We start from the raw sequence: 24013 nt of genomic DNA on the forward strand, positions 1-24013 counted from the left end.
CACTCTTTGTATGAACAGATAACATTTATCATTTGCTTAATAACTGTCAATTTATGTGCTAATGTTGAATAATCGCAAGTAAGATAGAGAAAACACATTTGGTTATTTAACAATGCCATTTGACTGTTCGTAGTCTTTTGAGAGAGACTATATAACTATATATGTGAGAGAGACATTGACGGCACAGGTATTTAGGAATAATTTATTTGTTTGTTGGAAAAACGATATGTTTGACAAAAGCTTAATTGTTGTTTTGCCTGTGCCAAGGAAAATTATGTACTGCAGTTAGCATGGGGCTTTTGTGCTTTCACCCAAGTGTCTCAGCATTCTGGAAAGAATTCTCACAAACTCCTCATTTTGGAAGATCCCTTTCAGATAGCCACATTTACCCTCTACAGCGCAGCGTGTGCTATTGTGTCCCATTTTGAGGCTTTCGAAAAATTATGCCGCGTTTCATACACTGTAAATCCATCTCTGCGTCGCTTCGGAGTGGGTTTTGTTTTGCTGTGTAGTGAAGCGGTATCTGAACCAGTGGAACTAAATGGAGCGCAAGAATTGGGGAAACAGTAAAGTACAACAATGACACCTACTGCAGCAGAAATGGGAGCAGAGCCATGAACACCTAATTGACTGTAGTGATGACTGCCCCGTACAGACGTTATTTTTGAGCGTGTTTTAGCAATGCTTCAATTTTAACTCTTTCACAAAGCTCTAAACCAGAATATGTTTAGAAAGGGCCATTCAAAGGTAAGCCGGACAACTGGGTGAGGTTTTCATCTGAGTCAAGGAGCCTTGCGCGCTGCAAGAAGTTGCTCTTCTTGCATCATGGGAATAGTTTATTTTGTTGTTGAGATGAATTTAAGAATGTATTGATGGAAATGAGGATGGTGAAGGTGACTGTTGGGTCTTCTGGCCCATCCTAGCATTTACATTCTACAACAAGCTTTACATATGAATCCCTACACTTCTTCCTCTCCCTCCTGCAGTCCATCTGACTTGTTTTGCTGTTTTGTTGTTGTTTTTCAAGGGATCAATCCATTGGTAATGTAATTTTACTATTAAAGTACTTCTACATCAGTTTAAGCATATCTGGAGGCCAGTAAGTAGACAGAAGTCTTAAGAGGAAGGAAGGGACATTTTTGGAGCTATTCTGCAGTGGTTTTTAATTCCTTCCAGGATTCTGGAGGCACCTGTGGCCGGGGTGACTGTCTGGAGTCCTGTAGACAAGCAGGCTGGTTGGACTCCTGAATCACAAAGGCCTATTATGGAAATCAGGTGGTGCCAAATTTTGGACTAAATCCATTGTGGAATTACCGAGGAACTCTGGCTTTTGGGAAATGCTGTTAAAATGTGGCTCTGTGTTTGCAGGAGAGACCTATACCTCCTGATCTGTGCAATTAAAACTTAATTAGGCCAGGTTTCTCTGAGAACCCCTAATAATTGCATTCTCCTTTAAAAACCTGCAGGTTTATGAATAACAGAAGGGAAAGATTGAACATAGCTAGCTAAACTTTTTTCTTTTCACCTTTTATTCTTCGCTTTCCTGGTGTATCTATTTGAAGTATCAAGAAAACACTATTAGTTTCCCCATGATTAACTCAATGGCATCTAAACAAAGTGCAAATGCTGTCTCGTGGAGCTGTTTTGTTGCTTTCAAGTAGCTGGGCTTGCAACACTAGCTCGTCTTGTATTTGATAGGGAATCTGCTGAACATGAGATTATGTTCAGACTGCGTGACTTGTTGGTCAATGTGCCACCAATGAATGCTAGAGGTGGAAGTTCAAACCCTGATGATCACTGAGTCATTCTGTCCGTCATGTCCGTGGTCTTTGCTGCGTTTCATCAATGTCGTGACCACAGGTGCACTCACTTCTCTTACTCATTCACAGATGAACAGATTGTTGTCTGTCCACCCTGGCTCCTTGAAGCCAAAGATGGTTTTGTCAGGGATTTCTTGTCAAACTGGAAGGGAAAGATGTGATAGTATCCATTTGTGCACTGTTTATGCGCCCTCTTATATGATCAGGCTGCAGATTTTGAAACACACTCATTCTGTTTTCCTTGCCTACTATTAATTAATTCCCAACCTATTATTTAATCTACTGGTTATTCTGCAGATGTGTTTGACAGAGGGTTGAAACTTTCAAAACAAGTGGGTTTCTGCGCATTTCTGAATACTGTTGTCCAGAGAGAAGCTAAAGCTTCTTTTAAGGAGGGGAAATCAAAGGAGACTCAGCTCTTATACATTTTGTTGCCACTGTGTTCCTGGGCAGTGTTTCAGATTCAGCACAGCACGGGTGGCTTTTACCCTGCTGGCAAACCAAAAACGTCCAGGTTGGAGGTGTGGAAGAACTGAGTGTAGAATAAGTGGAGACTGGAGATGTGGGGTTTTCTGGAGCCATAGGGAGGGTCTGGAAGGTGTTGAAAGTTCCACATATCACTTTACCCTTGTTTTCCCTCTCTGCGCTTTTTCAGTATCTGTCTCCCATGTGAAGTACATAAAATCGTCTAATAAAAAAGCTGTGTAAAGCCTTGAGGAGTTGTTTTGATGTGATCAAAACTCCTGCATTCAAATTATGTCTGGTCTGTAAAACATTGCTCAATGAGATTTCTATTGCAAACAAATATTCTTGTAATATCTGTATCTGTGCTGACATGCATATAAGGCATTAATGGAGAAAGAACAATATATTGGTACTTGAAAAAAATCCTATTAATTTTAAACAAAAAAAATCAAGTAGTTCAATAGAGAAAACAGCCTTTGAGAAGGTCGTGGATGTCACTCTCACCCTTTTACGACAGTCAAGCCGCTAAATATCTATATCCCACTGGACTTTATGCAGTAGTATTTTTGAAAATGGTTTTGCTGGGTTGTTTATGTAAGCGCTTTCAATGGGCAAATAGATTTGTTCAGACAAAACATACTTAAACCCCAGGTATTGCATACCAGTGTGAACTAATTAAAATCATCTTGTGCAATAGGTCAATACATCAGGAAGTTGGCCTTCTAATTAGGAGAGCTAGCTGTAAAAAACTTGTTCTCGTTAAAAAGGAAGAGCAAAATTAAGAAAAACAATCTAGACGTGGGGAAAGGGAATCAGAGCGCCAGTTCTCTTCTGAGAGCTGTGTTAAAAGTCAGCCCTGTCTCTGTTGAATCACACTGTGTTAGGCGCTGAGAGATTTGAGGCTTTGGATTGTCCCTCATTAAGGATCCTCGCGCTGATCCTCGCCTGCAGTGCCTGCCCTTGTTGTGCATACCTCAGTCTGCAGATAACAAATTACAGCCTGGCCTCCGCAAGTGGAGGATTCAGATCTGGTTTGGATTTGCTTTCAGCTTAGACCTTTCATCCTCCTTAATACTTAAGCTACACCTATTTTTTGTGGTTCTTGCTGTCACCACAAAGAGGTGCCTGGCCAGACTGAATTGGTGTCGTCTTGGGACTGTTTTGGAGTGAACCTTTTGTGCCAATTATTGTTTAGCTCTCAGTCTTCCATCTTAATAATTGAAAAACATTTATTTTCAATAACATGTAGGTGTTGGGTGTTGTTTTACCCTGGAGCATAAACATAAGTATTAAAACTAATAACAATAAAAAGATTTTAGATGGTAGAACAGCTTCTCAACTTTGTCTGTAGATTTTCATGGCTTCAGGAGGGTGGAAGGCAGATCTGTTTCAACCATGCTTTTGTTTCCTAAAGAAAAATTGAGCAGGGGGTTGGACTGCATAACCAACCTCCAGGGTCCTATCCAGCCTATGTTATTCTCCGATTCTCTGAAAGGATATGTGTTGGAAAAATATACATTAATACTGTTGGAGCTAGTAAATGTAAGATGTGCATTTACTGGAGTGAAGAGCATCATCTTTTCATAGGACCGTGACGAGCTAGTCTTTACAGTGTAATGCTGCTGATATTGAAACATGTGAAATACTTATGGTGTGGGATTGCAAGTTAACCGTAGATCTTCTGGAGGATGTTTCGCCAGCCATCTTCATGCATTTTGTGTACTCGATTTGAACTGAGATGTGTATTTTGCAAATACTTACCTATGTAAAATTTTATACATAATATTGTGAAGGCAGGGGTGGATTACTTTTCTCAATCATCTTCCCATCAGAAGTAACTAGGACTATGGCATTAGATTATTTGTGTAGATCACCTCGACGCTCTGAAAGAAGTTCTCCATCATTCCCTCATTCTTCATGCTTCCTGATGCTTCATCCTTCACATCCCCAGAATACATTAGTCATTCTAAGACAAGGCTTGTTTATGCAGGTACCCCAAGGTGACTGTTTTTTCTGCTATTGCACAGTTGTTTGTTAGTACCAGTTTACAAGTAAAAACTTAAGGGAAGGGTATCCTATCATGCTGCCTTCTGTGTGTGGCTGGTGCGGAGTTTGATGTGAATTGTTGTTTTGATCTTTCGAACTTGCATTCATACAGAACTGCTACCCTCTTATAATGCAGAAATTTGGTTTATTTGCATGTGAGAATGGGGGCTTTTCCCCTTTATTTGCAGGTACACTAACTCAGGCGTTCCTGAAAATCCTGAAAAAATCAAATAAATTTCAAATAAAAATACTTAAATACCTTGTTGTTTATAGTTGAGTCTGAGAATGTGCTTTTGAAGGAAATCCCCTGAGTCTTCTCACTGCTTTGGTATTTAGCGTCATCAGGTATCTCGGAGCACATGAGCTGGGTTTCTTTTTGATAAAAGTAGACGGGAGGATGCGTCCCTAAGGCATGTCACTGGAAAACTGGCCTTCAGTCCATGGACCAGACAAGAACTAGCCCAAAAGAAAAATAAATCAAGAACAAAACAAACAAAAAAAGCCCATCCCCACCACCAAGAAAAAACCCTGAAATGTGTATAGTATTTCTGCTACAGGTTCTTAACACCAGTTGTTTTACTCCACAATGTGCTCTTATTGATCCTCTGTATTTGCTAATAAAGATGTACTCAAAGTGCTAAATTTTAATAGAAAAATGTAGATGGTGTTTAATACACCTTTTGTATAGATGGCAGCTCACAATGCCTCTCCAAGCTTCCTTGCCAAATTCACCAACGTTTCTTCTCATAATCCTGTGTACGAGTTCCTATTTGCAGGCCTCTGAATAATAAGAAAGGCAGGCAAAGCTATTTTTAAAAGTGTGCTTGCTGGCAGTGAGTGGAGTAATATTATGAATTATGATGAAATTTATTCTGCATTTGACACCATTGGCATAAGCTGTTGTGGTTGGTTTGTTTGTTTTTTAATATGGGTAAAGATTCTGCTCTGTAAATGTTTCTGGAAGGGATCCTGATTTGGAATTTATGCCCCGGCTCCATCACCAATAGAGTCTTTGGAGCTTGAGTATCTTCAGCCAGCATTACGTGTCTTCTCACTTTATTGTTTGGCGTATCAGAGTGTTTATTTCTTTCTAATGGTGTCAGGCTGTGTTTTAGATATGAACCACATATGGTTAATAGGAAATTTAATGAGTCTGGCTTAAAGGTTCTGACATAACTTTTCAGTAACGGATTAACTCTTTCTTATTTTTATTTCTTTGTAAGCTTTTTAAACTGGAACTTTCCATCTTTTTTGTCCAATGCTAGAAATAACCCTCCTTCCCCTTTTAATGAAAGCTGGAAAGGAAAATCTGGAGGCTTAAGTATAATACCAAATATCACAGGATATATATTGTTCAGACTTTCTACTTATGTTCATATGTGCTTCCTTTAAAAGCTGTGGCTTTATATATTGGACATATGCACATTTGAATATGTTTACTTTTATGGGCAAATGTTGAGCTGCTTTTTCCTCTTAAAGTCATATCTCAGTGCTATTGTATTTTTTTTGTGAATACTGCTCAAACTGTGGAGAACTTGAGACACTTTGGGTAAATCATTGTTCAGAATTACCTTTTAAAAATTTGGTTAATACATGATGTATCTGTGGTACATTGCTATGGAATTGATGGTGTTTACTCGTTAATCACTGCAGGCTGCAGCTCACGGTGCTGGCACTGTGGCTTGTTTGTTACATGTGATGATCACTTTATAAATGTCAATAAAATCAAGACAAAAACCTCTAGTACAACTGGAAGTAACAACTCAGTATTTTCCTCATTAGTTTTGGCAGCAAAGTAGTCTTACAAAGCAGTATGCAATGTAACACCAGCCAACTGAGTCCCACACTGTGGCTATAATTACATATTTTTGCTTGCTAATCAGTAGAATTTTTCTGTGTACACTATTATACTTTAATGGTTCTGTTGCAACACCAAATTTACTACAATGTTCTCTTGAAGAAAATGGCACATAATGATTTTGTATTTACTACAAGAAGATATTAAACTAAATAATACATAATGATGCTGCATAGATTAACCAGCTCTTTAGTTCTTCTGTTCCTTATCTCTCTTTTAATAGTGTTTTAGGACAAACATAAAGTTATTTGGGAGGGAATTACCGGAATTACCGAACTGGTAAATATAGCCATCTGAGTGGGATGGCTTGTTTCTTACTCGAAAAGTATTAGGTTGTAATTTTAAGCTCTGCTTAGTACTTTAATTTCCCTTCCCACAACTCGAGGAGCATAAGGAGGGTTGCAGGCAGCTCAGATAAGTAATAAGTTCATTAATGACAGGCTTACCTTTCTTGTAGGGTAACAAAGCTTGTGTGGGACACAGGCTGTTGATAGAGCCCAGCGGAGGGCAGGAGAGGGAGCAGCCCAGAGAAGTTCTCCCTGCAACTTCGGGATTCACAGTCTAAAGGTCACTGGCTACAATCAGGCTTTGTGTCCTTCTCCTTCCTAAAACTGTTTTTGTCCAAAGTGATTACACTGAAAAAAAAAACCCAAAACCCACAAACAAAAAAACCAACTACAGTGGGCAGTGTGGAAGGTGTTTTTATATAATGCTCTTTCCTTTATCTCATATTTTTTTTTTCCTGACCTTAAATAAATAAGCACTCAATATTTTTTATTCCTTTTCATTTTATTCATGGTTATGCAGTCACTTAAATTCCACTTGATCATTATGAATATATCTGACAATCTTAGGTCAGTATAATGGCTTTCCATTTACCTTGCAAGCAGAACTTGACTGTCAGAGCCAATCTGAGCGGAGATGGAAGGCAGGGTCTGGTGATGGCAGTTTACCCCCTTTACTCCATACACAGTTAATTATGTGTGAAGCTTGTGCTGATGCCTCTAATATTTTTATAGATTTGTCAGATTCTGCAATGCAATCTGACATATTAGTGAGAGTAATTAGTTTTTCTTCTATATTTGATTTGTGGTATGAGGCTGGATCAGGATATGACACTGGTTTTATAGGGAAAATTGTACTTAGTGCATGTGAGTCTTTTGTGCATGGTGCTGGAAAACATTTGATATTTCAACATTGCTGAGCAATTGTATCCTAGACCTTTTCAGTTATCTTTTGGCAAGCATTTGTCTTAGATGTGTTGCACATATGAGTTGCCATAGCCTCTCAACAAAAGGAAAAGGTATTTGAGACTTTTTATGGGTAATTAGTTCTCAGGCTTGTATTAAAACACGATCTGAAAGAACCTTGTTCATACATTTCTGGTTAATCTAGTGTTTACCTTTTCCTTCCCTTGTATTTATTCCATTTGAATACATTGTAATGTGTTCGATTGCAGTTATTTGTTTCAAGGCAATTTTTATATAATTAATACTGTTAATTAATCTGGCTTGAAACAGCACTCCAAATGGAGAGGATGTGTCTGTGATTGCAGACCAAAAAGTATCTCAACCAAGTTTTCTCCCTTCAGTGGTTCACAGTAAAAGTAAATTAGCGCAAGCGAAAATGGTCCAGGAAATAAGAAAACAAGCCTCTGTAAATAATTCGTAGTATTCCTATAGCCTGCTAAGCCTTACTGCAAGCAAGAGAATGTCTCCTTGTGGATACTTAGTCTTATTCCTTTGTACATTCCAGCTGTTGCCCGGATTCAGAGTTCTGACAATCCCTGTGTTTTTTAAAGTTCCTTGTGAATTTTGCACAGAACTGGAGGTACTTTGGTTCTGTAACTAACCTTTCCTCTGGTACTTTCCTCATCTTGTCTCTCATAGATAAGGCATCGCTTAAGCCTGCATGAAGATCCAGTGCTGTTGAGTAGTCAAGCTGAACCCATATGGGTTAGAGGGAAAGGGAGGAGATGGCTCTTAAAAACCAACAAGCCAGTTGCTCATAAAAAGATCTTAGAATGTAATATTTGAAGTCATAAGTGATAAAGCCCTTTTTTTGGCAGGGCGGCCCATCTTTGGCAAGATTTTTAAAGGAAGCGGAGCTACTTGCCTTGTATCATGTATCTCCATCTGGCTAAGGCTCCCAGGTTTCCTCCAAAGCTTTAATGTATACTTTTGTTCTAGCAGTGATGTATGGTGTTCTGGTGCTTGGTGCACCCCATAGCTAAAAGAAACATCACATTCTCCTGTATTTGATTTAGTTATATTTAGTTAGAAGTCATATTTCGCTACAGAAGCCTTCAGACTTCAAATCCTCAAATGCCTATGTGAGAATGGCTTTGCTTCCACGTTCACTGTGAAGGTCTTAGATCAAATCCCCTGGCATTTCTGTGGGGAAAAAGTGGTTAACTTGCCACATTTTTTTTGTTTTAATTTTCACTATACCTTTAAAACTCTTAGGAATGACATGCAAACAGCCTGCTGGGCTGTGAGGATGCACCCCGGTTACAAGGCTTCCTTTTAAACTGTCATTTTACAATTATTACTTGGTAGCCCATTCTGTCTAAATCCCTGACTTGCGCTTGACAGCTGATCCTAGTGAAGAAATTTGTATAAACCCTGTGTGATGGCTGCTTAATAACTATACTCCAAATATGCAAATACCTATTCTGGCTTAATACAATTCATCTGCCATGACTGGCCCGCGCACTTGGCATTTTTGAAACGTTTGCAAGTAGTGGAGCACGCCATGGCAGTTGCCTGTGCTTTCATGCAGAGCCCTAAAATGCTGAAACCTACAGCGAAGGAAAAGATGTATTACAAAAAACCCAAAGAAAAATAGTTATCGAACAACAGAGCGGAAGTACTTGTCTGTGTGTGTTGTAAATGGGGGAAAAAATGACAAAAAACTTCCTTAAAGACTTTGCAGTATTTTTTTTCATTCTTTTTTTTCTAGGTTAGCAGTGTGCTTTTACTCAGAATAATCTGCACTATTTATTTCCTTGCTAATGGTGCTGCCCACAATACACAGAGGACTGCATAAAACTGAAAAATACAAATCCAAATGCTTGTATGAGTCTGAGACACTCAGAAAATGCTAAAACAAACAAAAACCAAGGAAAAGGCATGTTGAGAATGATACAGAAAAGACATCTTGCTCAGGTTTGTGAGCTGCCAGTAGTGAAGGGCTGGAAGAATATTCTGTGGAAGCACTGGTAATTTCTTTCTCTGATTTTGCCCTCTTCTTTTAAGCATTTTGTTTGGCCATCATGTGAGACAGGTTTCAGAGACAGATGGACAGTGAGTCTTACCAGTTTGTCCATTTCTGTGTTCATTATTTCATTTACATGCAGCATCAGAACATTAGTCTTTTTTTTTTTTTTAATAAAATCTGAGTTTTGTTGCCCTTACAGGCTTGTTTTTTATCTATTTAGATTCTGTTTCTCAGAATTTAACTTAGTGTTTCCAAACAGTGCAGGAGGAAAAATAGACTCTGTAGTTCTGTGTGCCAGACAGAGATGGATGCAATGGTAGTAGCCCAGTGTTGTCAATAGCTTAACAGCCATTGTGGCAAAATGAGTGAGATTTTAAAAATAATAATGTGGACATTTACTGGGAGTTTTGTGCTTGAGGAAGGAAGCACAAAGGTGCTTGTTTAAAACTATTAAAGTGAGGGGCTGGAGTAGGCATCTTGGTCCAAGTGAAGGTGGGCATCGACTTTTCCGTGTGGAATTAGAAATAAGTGCTAAGCAGAGCCTAATGTGCAAACAGCTTTGAAAATGGGGAGGAAAAGGTTTGTATGTCATCTCCCTAAACATTTACATCATTTCAGTTGGTGATGTAAACCCCTAAATGGTAGGTTAAAGCTTAACTAATAGAACTGTATTTGTATGTCTGAACTAGGTAGTACAAGGAGTGTAACCAACCCTCTCAATTTGCTGCCTTTTCAGATGGACACAACTACATATTTTTTTTTGCACAAGGTCCTATTTCTAATCTGTTCCACATACTTTTTATTTTTTTAATGAGCATAAGAAGAGTCTATGATGCATGAAGTAGGACTTCAGAGTTATTTTCTTGATGAAGAGTGAGTCCCGTAATAATAGCACATTGACATGAACGCAAAACCAGGACTAATAGGCATCCTACCAACGAAATATAGTTAAAATATATAAAATATAGTTAAAGAGTTTTGTCCTCCTAATCTATCTGGTATCCAGCTGTGACTGCCCAGCAGGATGAACAAAGGACTTGGAGCTCACCAAACCCATTTCTTAAAAAAAAACTTGCAGCCTCTTATTAGTCAGTTTGGGAAGCTGGGGGAGCAAACTGAGATGAACACGAGCTGAGTTTGGTTTAATAGCCTGAAATTTCACCAGATTTCGCTTTTCAATAAACAACAACACGCATTTGGGTTTTTTTGCTCGCTGCAGTGAGGTATTGAAGGTGTAGCCGTCTCCTTTCCATCTGTAGAGGAGTGTGTTGTGTCAGGTGTCGCAACACAAACAGAATTCGAAGGAAGTGAACGCTTCCTTTGCACATGCCGTAATGTCAGCGTTTTGGACTGGGAGAAACTGGAAAAACACAGTTGGAGCCTTTCCTAGTTCTTTTTTTCCTGCCAAAAGTGTGACATTCAGACAGGTTTATCAGACCCGTGTTTCTCTGAGCCCTTATGCTGCTTGAGTGGGCTGACGAAAGTGTGAATCCTATTGACATTCTAACTTTGTGTACAAAATTGGAGTGGAGCACTCGGAGATGAAGAAAGATGACGTCCTAAGTGTGAGATAAAACGAGCACTTTCCTTATTGCTTAGTTGTTTATGGAAGGAATTTACCCATCGTCATTGCTAACGTGACAGAACAACTTTTACTTGGCTTTTCATATATTTTTAATGAGTTTCTGATATCCCAAGATATTTGACTAAAGTAAAGAAGTCTGCCAAAATGTGTGGTTTTACAACTGTTTTGTGGTTTTGTCGAAGTAAGAATAATTGGTTGTGTGCAATAGATGTAGGACACTTAAAATTGAACAGGTCCATGGGTGAGCTTTATTTTGAATCGTTATTGGCTTCTTTATTTCCATACGTCTTTTTGCTGGTTAATAGCGTGGACATTGGTTATGTTGGATCTTTCAGCTGCTTTTATTGTGCTTGAATGTGAACTGCACCCAGATTAAGGGCAGCCTTCTCTTAAAAGAACCAGTAGGTCTTAAAATTTAATTCCCAGCACTTTTCATCATAGCCGGCCGTAACTGATGGGTTTTAATGCTACATTTGGAGCATTTCAGCTAAACAATATTCTAAAATACAAATTGCTCATGTATGACTTAACAATAAGGCTTACACATGCCTTTGTTATGAGTAGTTTTGTTCCTTGCAGTTTGTGCTGGAATAATGGTTTTATTACACCTTATGATGACTTTTCATTAAACTCTCTGCAACACGGGTGGTGGTTGGAGCTGGGAGGACCCAGAATTTTAATTCTGGCTGCAATGAGGCCCCTTGTGCAGTCTCAAAATGTTGATTCTTAAATAAAGAATCAACACTATACAGAGAATGGGAATGGACACATTAGGTAATCAGTAGATTAACCATTAAGACCTTAAACTCACTGGTTTGTCCTGATTTAGTTCAGATGTCAGCACCAAGAGTTTCTGAAAATAAGAATATTTAGAAAACTATACATTTAGATTGTGATGAAATGTGAACCTAATGCAGGAAATTAGCCATCTCAAAATAAATAGTTGCTTTTTGTTTTAAAACCAGAGAATTTTAAGGCTAGATCAGATCATGCTTTTAAACTCGTTGAGATCGTGGCCAGAGAGTACTGTATAAATGCTAAGTATTTAAAATTAATTATGTTGGAGGCCTATAAACCCACGCGTTGATTAAAAATCTTCCGTTCGTTAAACTTCCCAATGGCAGAGGCCATCTCCACAATATAAACGGCTGGTTTTAGCAGCAGCAGTCGCCTGGCATCTGTGTTGTAATCTGTTGAAGATCCCCACCTTTGTTCATTATACCAGCAGCTGCTGTCTCTTGCTGGGCAGGATTTATTTCCCCTTGACGTCGGTCTCAGAGGTGCAGTTGCAACTTTGGCAGCACTTGGTTCCAATGAACTTCCTTGAGTTCCACCAGTTTTGCAGAATGAGGTTGCTTTAGATTGTGAGCTTGTTTTTGTGTTGTTTTGGGGGGGCTTGGGGGTGCGTTTGTGGGGTTTTTGTTTGTTTCTTTCTTTCCCCCTCCCCGGTTTCCACACACATCCTTGCAATGGGTATTTTGGAAAAGTCCTGAGGGCCTATATACCAGAGGTGTGGTACAGCTGGGGCAAAACAGCTTCCTCTGGTGTGTCCCAGGCAATATATCTGATATAATGACTTTTTTTTCTGTTTTTATTCACTCCTGGCATTTGCCGTGTGGCAGAACAGTCGTGTTTCACAGATAAATCATGCACAGTTAACTTTCTTAAGTAAGTAAATCTCCTGAAGTTCCTAGTGAAAAGGAGAAATGGAAGTCTGGAAAAGCATATATATATATGTGTATATATATATATAGGTTCTTGAAATATAACATGATAAATCTGCATGTGTTGTTTACACTGTAACTTCAATTTATCCAGACTCGCACACAAGGTCACAAAAGAAATTTGGGACTTATTATTCCCAGGGGAATGTGTATATTTTGCTGCGGTGTTTGATTGCCTTACCCTTTTTATTACCATCTGTACTGCAAGGCTAGTTTTGCTGAGGTGATTTTTTTTTTAAGCAGCATCCCATGATACCCTTAATTCTGTGTTTCCTGCGCTTTTGCTTCATTTGCAATTTTAAGAGATTTCTGTGAGAAATAGATTTGTTCTATATTGTACATCAATAATTTCACTAGTTTTCACTATATAACGTTAACCCTTTAAATCTGGAGGACAAATACAATTGCTTTACAATAGATAAGAAAGGATTTAACCTTTTAGCATCCTTTAGTGTGCAGCGTAGAAAGATGTCAAAGATGCCCATATTTTTGTTCAATGCATTGTTTTTAATACACCCTCACTTTGACTGAAAGTTTTATTTTGATTCTGGGGTTCGTCCATGTATTTTAAGCTATTATTTTTCAGGTGACTTGTTTGTGCAACCACTACCATTGACTGCAGTAGCTTTGAAAAGAGTTTTTCTTCATTAACAGCTTCTGCTGAATTGTTGGGAGGACAAAATGCTGTCCCTAGTGGCTCCTAAAACTTCTGGAGGCATGCAGTGAGATTGCTAATATTATTTTTAATGAAAAAATGTTGGAGTAGTACTTTTGATGGCTTTATGGAATGCAGAAGAGGGACCATCCTGTGGGTATGAAGGTGTCCCTGCTCATTGCAGGGGGTTGGACTAGATGATCTTTGAAGGTCCATCCAATCCAAACTATTCTGTGGTTGTATGATATTTGCCACCTTGCTGGTGGCTCAGGGCAGGACTCATTTAGTATTAATGCTATAAAAAATCCTTAGAAATAGCTTGGTTTGTAAGCATAACTCATATCAAGAAGCACAGTGTCATAAGGACAGGTAGCAGCCCTGACTTTAGTGCCTTCAAGTGTTACCAAGGACTTAGAAATGCCAATTAATCATCGTGCAGACCGGAGATGGACTTTCTAGTCAAACTATGATTGATAATTTTGTCTGTGGGATTTTCTCACATCTTTCCCATAGCTGTGAGATGACAGGTCCCCTGTGTATATAAGTGACCCAAAGTATATATACGATTTCCATAAATCTGGACGGGAAGGGCAGCCTGTAGAAAAAAGGCAACCTGTGATATCTTCAAAGTAAAATGACATTTTTCATTGGTTGTAAAGCACAGTGATAATACAGAATTCCTTATCACTGTCACATGATGAAAGTCAGATTTGACCATAAGTGTCTGGGTTTTTCATCCAGTTGCACAAAGAAATTCCAGGGAAAGAACAGTGGGATATGGTTTGAAGTTTTCCAGATCTGTTTTGAAGAATTCAGATAAGCATCTATATATCAAACCAATGATACAGATGAAGTATCTGAAACCAACGTATCAAAGAGTCTTCACTTTCCTGTAAAGATAATTTGGCAGCATGCCATTATTATAATGTAAATCTCTTACTACACAATGACAATATCTCTTTGGCCATAATTTTTCCCTCCCGAGGTTGTTGCTGTTATGTGTAATTTCCATAAAGTTTCCACGTTAACAGCACTTACTTCTCCCTACACTTATTAGTCAGTGTACACTTCCAGAAGAACAAAATATCTCACATAAATGTTTTGTGCATGCCCGTTCCATGGTTTTTTGAATGAATACATCTAGGACATGTTTTAGCAGAGGCTGAAGTAGCACATTTAGATTTGCTAATCTACGCCACCTCTGCCAATTTTTTCCTTTGTGTTATGCAGAGTGCTCATATTGGCAAGATATTTCACTGCCTGGGTTTTTGCTTTAAGAATCATCAAACTTGTGTTATAGATTGTATTCACTATTGGAGACAGAGTACTTCTAGCATGATTTCTTGAGTTATCATATTAAATGGAAAATGTGTACATAGATCAGAGGTCATCTCTGCTCTAGTATTTAATCAAGTATGGTAGAAAAAAAGAGGTTATTCAAAAAATTGTGGGTGAGTTAGTGTTGTTTTATTTTTTGGTGGTGGGTTTTTTTTGTTTGGTTGTTTGGTTGTTTGGTTGGTTTTTTTGGTTATTGTTTTTTTGGTTGTTGTTCCCCCCATTCTTCATTCTTCTATGTCATCAGTCACTGATGTATATCAAATGCTAATGTCTACATTTCCATCTGTCTGGAGTATTCAATCATTTTCTATTATGCCACCTTTATAAGGGAAATATGCACATCTACTTGTTTGGTTTTGGCAGGTGTCTTCCATTTTCCTTGTCATATGTCAAAACTGGTTATGATAGAATTGATTTTCCTCTGTTAAGAAATTTTTTTTTAATTATGTTTTCATCTTTCTGGAAGCTGATTCAATGATAAGGGCTGGACATGGACCTGTGTGGAACCAGCTCCAGGAAATTCAGGGTAGACCATCCATACCACAGCTGGATGTATGTGCATTAAGAGCTTCTTCCATCATGAGGTGGTTTATAGATGGGGAGCTAGGGCCACCTGTGTTTTGGCCGTCACAGCTGATCTGGCATGCAGTACGTTAACACATTAGGTATGTTCATACATTGCAGATTCAGAAGAAGTGATAAATCTGCGCTTCTACTTCCCTGCCAGAACCTGTGCTTCCTTTTCTTGTGGGTTGTGGTTTTTGGCTGTTCTCTGAGCTGGACTTAGGATCATAGAATCATAGAATCATTTTAGTTGGAAGAGACCCTCAGGATCATTGAGTCCAGCCATAACCTGACTCTGGCACTAAACCATGTCCCTAAGAACCTCATCTAAACACCTTTTAAACACCTCCAGGGATGGTGACTCCACCACTTCCCTGGGCAGCCTGTTCCAGTGCCTGACAACCCTTTCCATGAAGAATTCTTTCCTAATATCCAATCTAATGCTCCCTGGGTGTGACTTGAGGCCATTTCCTCTCATCCTGTTACTTGCTACTTGGGAGAAAAGACCAACACCCTCCATGCTACAACCTCCTTTCAGGTAGTTGTAGGCAGCGATAAGGTCTCCCCTCAGCTCCTGCTCTTCTCCAGGCTGAACACCCCAGGTCCTTCAGCTGCTCCTCATCACACTTATTCTTCAGACCCCTCACCAGCTTCATCACCTTTTCTGAACTCTCTCTAGTACTTCAATGTCCTTCTTATGGCAAGGGACTTGGGTTAAAGTGAATGGAGTTTGGGAGAAGAGAGCTTGTTTGTCCAGATGATTCGGTTGAGACAGCAGCTGAACCAGTAATTGTACAGACACTGCTTGAGGGAGGGTACCTGCTCCTTAGGGACAAAAAGGAGCTTGGGGTGGGATTAATCCACTGCCAAGGGAATCATTGCACGGATTCCAACCCTTGTCCATACTCCCGAGCTGAAAGACTTCTTCTATAAAGGATCATGCAGACAGTGTTAGTCCTAACCATCAGTGCTGCTTTTTTGTTAATGTCTCAGGAAATATTAATGTTGGTAAAGATAGTCGTGGTCATGCTTATAAAAATATTATTGAGGTTTCAACGCATACTGATTTGCTTATTGTGCTTGCTTTGGAAAAGCATTTAGTAATTAAGTTAAAATGATTAAACTGGATATTATGAGCACAAGATAGATTCCAAGCATTCTTTTTTCACCTCGAGGTTACAAAATATTATTCTTGCATTAGCATCTTAGAGTCCGTTGAGCAGAGATATTGAGTAGGTTACAAACAAAAGTTCGGCTAAGGTAGAGTAAATAGATTTGGTGTCTCGGTATAGAGGTATCCGCATTATTTCAATAAGAAAATTATAGAAAATGTCATTGAAAGTGCAACAACGCATGACTCTGTAACTATCTTTCTGTGTAATATAAAGTATTTCAAAATGATATTTGAAACTCGGGCACCGTGTCCAGGGTGAGGATGGAGTTTTATAAGGAACCACTTATCCAGTTTTACTGTGTCGTCTGAATATTGACCCTGACATAAAACAATCAAGTTTTTAACACTTATTAGGAGATGGCTTCATTCAGATAAAGATGTTATCTGCCTCTTTCCTTGGGGATATATGGCTTCAAAACCAGCTATACCCTTAATGTAGAAAGGCCAGTTGTCATTTCCATTTCAGCTTCAAAAAACAACAGATTATGTGCATCTCTTGGAAACCCATCTACACTTGGCTTTTCAAACCTTTTCTGGTTTAATTGCCTCAAACATACTGCTGCAATTTTGAACTGGTGAAATCTGAAATAATATCTGAAATAAATATGGGATGATAGTCATACAGAATCTTCCTTGTCTCCATAAGTACCCTCTTTCCCCAAAAATAAGACCTGCCCCAAAAATATGCCCTAGTGTGATTTTTCAGGATTTTTGAGGGTATCCAAAATATAAGCCCTACTGCAAAAATAAGCCCTAGTTACAGTTCATAAAAAAAGTCAATTTAAATAATATCCAGGCAGCCATACATGTAAAATAATAAGCATCTTTTGGCGCAAAAATTACTACTGGCCCTGTGTTATTTTTGGGGAAACAGGGTATTTGTTTAGCCTTTATACTTCAGCTTATATTACCTTTTTTGAATTGATATTGTAACTTTTATGATGATTATTTCCTACAGTTGAACTTCATCATTGCTGCTGACTTAGGGCTTTACCATAGTTAATATGTTCATGCACACAGTATTTCCTGGTTTTGTTTTGTTCTGTTTCCTTTTTCTTAAACTTTTTGCCGTAATTACAGTAAATAATTTCTCTGATTGCATGTAGAAAGGGCAGAAATGCTGTGCCAGCAGCCTTTTTTTTTATTCTTTGCTGTTGCTATTATTCTTTCGCTGGCTCCCGAGGGCAGTAAGATCTATGCACTCTCCTCATTTTCTTGCATACTTAGCTGCAATTGCAACCTTTAGTAATTATTATTTAATTAACTCCGAAGTATTGCTTGAATAATGCAAAATTTAAACATAGGGGAAAAAAAAAAGGGAAAAAAAGGTCATAGAATTAGTGAATGGTTTGGGTTGGAAGGGACCTTCAAAGCCCATCCAGTGCCACCCCTGCCATGAGCAGGGACATCTTCACCAGATCAGGTTGCTCAGAGCCCCGTCCAGCCTGGCCTGGGATGTCTCCAGGGATGGGGCATCCACCACCTCTCTGGGCAACCTGGGCCAGTGTTTCACCACCCTCAGTGTGAAACATTTCTTCCTCATGTCCAGCCGGAATCTCCCCTCCTTTAGTTTAAAACCATCATCCCTTGTCCTATCATAATATTATGTATTTTTATACCTATCTCTGCTTCAGTGACAAAGTCAGTGCCAGTCGAGGCCCCTCCTCAGAGCAGGGTCAGCGAGAGCGGGTGTCCCACACACACGTGTCCAGACGGGCTCCAGGTGGGCCCGGGGGTGGCCGGTCGGTGACACAACAACAGTGCGGTGCTGCAGCAACGTGCTGATGCAACAATGCACGTGGTTCCATAAACCACTGCTGGGGGAGCTGCCTCTGGAGCCAGAGGAGCCAGCGCAGCGTCGCAGCTCAGGAGAGGCTCGGCAACTAGAAACAAGGTTTATAGAATCATAGAACAGTTTGGGTTGGAAGGGACCTTAAAGCTCATCCAGTGCCACCCCTGCCATGAGCAGGGACATCTTCACCAGCTCAGGTTGCTCAGAGCCCCGTCCAGCCTGGCCTGGGATGTCTCCAGGGATGGGGCATCCACCACCCCTCTGGACAACCTGTTCAGTGCCTCACCACCCTCGTGGGGAAGAATTTCACCCTTTTATCCAATCTGATCTACCCTCTTTCAGTTTAAAACCATTACCCCTTGTCCTATCACCATATACCTTTGTAAAAAGTCCCTCTCCAGCTTTCCAAATGAGGCATTTTTTATATTTGAAATCCATAGGCATCGTTTCTTGGAATTTTTGTATAAGACATTAATAGGACAGTGACATCAAATAGTCTGTGTAATTGTAGAAGTGTCAGAGGTATGTAGTAAAAAAGAGTTTGGTATTTAGCTGAGGATCAAATCTATTTTCATAATTTTCATAAGTGAGAATTTCTTAGAGCCTTGAATAAGACCCTTTTCTAATATTGAAATTTTAATTCTGCTTTACCTTTTTCTAGGTATTTTCTTTTCAGTTATGTGGAGTTGACTAAATACATACATATACATATTTTTATAAACTCCTTGACTCCTTCTGGCAGAAAAAAATGTATAGGTTTGGCTATCTACTTATAGATCAGTAGGTCTGTGCGGTGAGTGTAAAAATGAGCAGTAAATATCACTGTGTATTTGTATGAAGGCAACATAAAGACTGGCTTTGAATAAATCCCCGTTTCTGGGTTTGTTTTGTAGTGGATGGCTGCATACACAGAGCTGCCGGGCCCTGCCTAGTTGCCGAATGTCGCAACCTGAGCGGCTGTGAGACTGGACAAGCAAAAATCACCTGTGGATATGACCTCCCCGCAAAATGTAAGTCAAGCCAAAGCGTTTTCTTTTTGTTTTAAGCAAGTGGAGGGGGCGTGCATGCTTTATTTCCCTCTGGTGTAATTCAACAAGGTCTTCATTTTACAAAAATTAGCAGTGGGACTTAATTAAGCATGTTTTGTAATAATGCCTTCCCCTCAAAAGGGAACGATTATTTCACCTGTGTTATCCTATGAAACCTACACGTCTCTAAAATATAAAGCAGCTTTCATGTTTAGTTTTTTGCAAGCTTAAACATATCATATGCATAATAAAGGTTTGGAAATGCTTTATGAAGTATGAACAAAATACACATTATCATATTCTAAGTTCCATGGAGACAATTTCTGGAAATGCTGCGTATTTCATATTCTTCACGCAGATTCCTTGATTGTGAATGCTTGGAGAGCGGAGGAGATCAAAGTGATGTGTTGTGTTTTCAGCTGCTACGTAGAGGCTGATTGGGAATTACTGAGAGGGCATCTGTCACACTTGAGCTTTCAGCAGAGCACAGCTCAGTGCTGGATTGTTTTTGCACATTGAAAGTGTACAAATTCCTATCCTATTTAAAATAGGAAGACGGCTATTTGACCTTGTTGCATACGTGTTGAGCTTGTCTTGGAAAACCTAGCATGTTGACAGCATGTTGGTTGGCCACTCTATTATGTAAGAACGAAAAGTAGGAAATCTGCAAGTTAGGATCTTACAGAATGGTATATTAAGTTATGATGATACAAATACCAAGAAAGCATTACAAACAGCATGTAACTAGAGTTCAACATCTCTTTTTTATACGCAGATTGCACTAGGAACATGACTCATTCAAATGTATTTAGATCACATCTCGCAATTTTTTCTACTTTCATGTAAAATCAAATGCTTACTGCAGTAGCAGGTTCCTGTGGTCCTTAATGCCTTTGGTAAAGAAGTAAATTGTTGGCACCTTCTGTGATCATGATGATGAGAGCTACCAATTATTTCCTTGACAGTGATAATTGCTATATTTTTACCACTCTAATAGTTACTTCTGAAAGGTGAATTTGACAAGAGTTCAGGGAAATTGTTGAGGAAGATTCCATATGCTAGCAATGTTGGGTTTGTTTATGGCCAAAATCTTCACCAGATTCTTATAAAGCTGATAGGATTGTTTTATAACACACTGCAATTTACTGGGGATTTTTGATGATTAATTGTTCCTCTTTAAGAAAATATCTGGGAGGTATGGAAAAACTGTTCATGTATAGGTGCATAATTCCTCCCATGTATTTTAATAAAAGAAATTGAATAGAAGGTACCAAAGCAAGGAGCACAGAACTGTGCTAGAAAGGATCACGTCTGAGATACGGCCTCCCTTTAAATATTGTAGCAGTTTAATGGGTCTTGCTTAAGTTCGGTTTGTAGAATGAGATCCTCTTTGAAGACTATAGGAAAATTTTTTGCTTGTTTTTTATGTAAGAATAACAAAGCAATGAGAAAACCCATTCTCACTTGCAGTTGGAAATAAAACCTGTAACCAGACATAGAGAAAAGTCAATATTCTGCTTAATCAATATTCTTAGAAATTGAAATTGCATCAAAGACACGTCTGTTTCTATTTGATCATGCATCAACATGAGAAGTGGAAAGATACTTTATCTGACACACAGGCACAAGCAGGGAAATGTACGGTTTGCGTGCAGAGCCTGAGAATTAGGTGCTCTTGATTTCTTAGATTTTTTTCCTGAAAACATAATTGTGTTCACTGGCTGTTATTTTCTTTTACTTTTCCTGTTTGGTTGTAGACTCATTAAATTATTGTGCCTTGTAGCCCATTCATCTGAAAGTAATCAAACAATCAAGACTCTGTTTTCATATTTTAAAGAGCTATAGAGCCACTAGATATCTTTTGTCACTCTGTGTCACTTTGCCGTAATAGTATTACAGTTTAACTGTGGAAGCTGTTTCACATCTGATTTTGGTGATGAAAGCAACAACATGACGGGAGGTCTGGACTTCTCCATCCAGATGTGCCGTGATGCAATTTGGTGTGTCAGCGACTCATGGGAGGTTATAGGTGAATGGACAACTGCCAGCTCTCACAATGAGTTTGCTTTTCACTTATCTGTTTGTATATAGGAGACCAACTACTGGAATGCATTAACGATTTGAGTAGTGCAATGATTATTTTGTTGTCTCCGCTCTTGTCATGATTGCAGTTGGATGAGTAATGGTAGTAAATGTGAAATCTATTTCCTAGCGTGATGAATTGTTATTTTTTGTTGTTATTTAACAGATTTGCAAAATGTTACGATCGTATTTCCTCCCCCTGGGGTTTTCCCGTCTCTAGTTCTCGATCCTGAACTGCTTTGCTTGGGAGCATTTTGCTGAAATCAGCAGAGCTGCCGTGGGCCGGGCCGGCCTGGCTGTGGGAGGCAAGACTTGGGCTGGAGCTGAGGACTCCATGTTAAAGAATATTTAGTATTCAAAGATCATGCAGCGTATTGCTTTATTTTATAGACAATTTGGGGGAATTTGGAGTTAAATTCGGCATTTGAAGCGTAGATACGCTTTGGTAGGAAGCTGGTAGTCGGTAGATAAAAAGCACTCTTGCAATCTCCTTTATGATCTGTTTTATTTTTATTGAATACTTTGCTGTATTTACTTAGGTTGAATAAGAACAGGTCTGCTAAATGATTTCTTCACAAAGGAAAAATCGAAAACTACTGTCTGACTGAAAGATGTGAAGATTTAGGCTATAGGCTAGCTTTCTGTGGTTTGTTCTTGTTGCATCTGAGTCAGAGATCAGCTTGTGAAATACACAAATAACAGTAAATGTTCAGGGAGAGAATACATAAAATCATCAGCTTTTTTTCCCTCATCTTTTTATCCTGATAGTACAAACCACGACTAACACGTCTATAGCCTGGAGATGTTGCTCTATGAACTTTTCGAGATATATATTTTTGAATGCCAAAAAATAGTCTCTATGAAAATAGAAGTGAAATCAAATTGTTTTCTAATTACCAGTTAATGTAATGTTCAGTATAGTTTTACAGAAGTCAGTGCGATCACCATCTGCCTTGTGTGCTGCAAGAGCCTACACAAAGCCCCCCCAAATGCCAATGGAGTTGTTTGCTGAATACATAATTTGGTTGATGTCATCTATTGTTTTTCAGCAAACACCTATGCAGGCACCCACGTTTTCATAGCGCTTTGCAGGGCTGAAAAAGGCAGTGCTTTTGCTTGGAGATATTTTCCTTTCATGCTCTCCCAGACTGATCATCAATTAACTTAACTTCTGCACTTCATATTGTTGTTCCTTTTAAATAAAAGTTCATTCTAAATATTGTACAACTGCTCCTCAAACATTGAGCAGTACCCTGATAGCGTCATGCTTTAAATAACAGATGAACGGTGTCTGTTTAAAGCTCTACAAATGCTTGTTTTCTTTCTCGGTTGATTAATAGTCTCAGTTGGTTATACTGGCAGAAAGTGGTCTGAATGTAAATCGTGTTTATGGCTGGAACCGAGGGTCCATAACAGCCTTGTGGCTTGTTATCTGCTTGCAGAGGTCCACTAGAAAAAAAAAGACCCTGTCAGAACACATTAAAAAATACAGTCCCACTCTGCAACGTATTTAACGGGCTTAAAACCAATTGGAGATGTGGCGACAACATTCGGCACGGGGAATCAGTACCCTGACCTTGGCAGGAAAGGACCCCCAAACCAACTCTTTTCTATTCTTAGTATTTCCACTAATAATTTCTTTATTTTTTCTGAAAAATGTTTGATAATAAAACTCCTAAACCTAGGAAAATAAAATTTTATGGCCCCTAATATGGGATAGAGCCAAGCATTGGTAAATTAAATCCAAAAGGTGGACTTTCAGTGGAGGTGCCTTGCTGGAAATGCCAGGCAGTTTCTAATACGTTGGTTTATGTTGTTAATAAACCTCTAATATTTAGAATAAATTTTTCTGTTTGCTTGATATTTTTAGTGCTTTAAGCAATGTCCTTTAGGAAATGCTGTATATAGCATAGTCTCCTGGTCCAAAGCCACTGTGTAGATCAATCTGGAGTAATAATGTGCTTGTGCTCTCAAAGACAATTCCTGCTGTGAAATAAGTAGTTAGGAGGAGTGCTGGTATTAAACGCAGTAGGAGGAAGCAGCCTTTAAATTTGTTTAATCAGATTTAAAAGTGGGGATTAAAAAGCAGAGATTAAAAAGTGTTCTACTATATAGGCATCATTTTCTGTATTTAAAAGGTGAATATTTGGAGGGTATTATTTTAAAGTAAGGCTGTGAGGTTAGCAATTTTAACTCTCTCTGTATTCGCTTGGAGATTGCTTACAGAGCTGTAATTAAAAGGTTGACACCAAAACCCTACTCCAGTACTCTAAGCCAGATCAATTGGAGAAATGGGGCATAATATTCAAGCATATTGGTCAAATTCCCAGGGTTCCACAAAACTTTGTTTACTTACTTTTTAAACCTTGATTGATTTAATAATACTTAAATTTTGTCTCAAATGATTCTAAATTTCTGGCAGGCAAGAATCAGAGCGATACTTTCCTCTGCGTGCTTCTAATGTGCAGCAGAACGTTATCTTTGCGTGATTATTCAGTTTGCTACCTTCCTATTTCCTCTGGAAAGAGGTAACTCTGGGAATAGGATAATAAGTCTGGGAATTGAAAAGAAGGCATTAAAAGCGAGCAATAAGTGGCCAAGAGAGGATTGCTTAGAGAAGACTAACTTGTCCATGTTGGAACAATGTCCTTGATCTTCTCCCA

At 38.9% G+C, this 24013-nt stretch overlaps 1 protein-coding gene across 4 annotated transcripts in view; it reads left to right on the top strand.

The window, feature by feature from the left end:
• MACROD2 (mono-ADP ribosylhydrolase 2) overlaps positions 1-24013 on the top strand; it is a gene marked incomplete at its 3' end in the record, with an annotated part of 876609 nt that overhangs the window by 238436 nt on the left and 614160 nt on the right. For all 4 annotated transcript variants that reach the window (XR_014183592.1, XM_082048203.1, XM_082048204.1 and 1 more), the window contains exon 5: positions 19134-19250. Coding sequence is in view for 3 of the 4 variants with exons in the window: in XM_082048203.1 (XP_081904329.1) it covers positions 19134-19250 (117 nt within the window). The remainder of the gene's footprint in view (positions 1-19133; positions 19251-24013) is intronic.

The sequence above is a fragment of the Streptopelia decaocto genome (assembly GCF_964273445.1).
Source record: "Streptopelia decaocto genome assembly, chromosome: 3".
NCBI lineage: Eukaryota > Metazoa > Chordata > Aves > Columbiformes > Columbidae > Streptopelia > Streptopelia decaocto.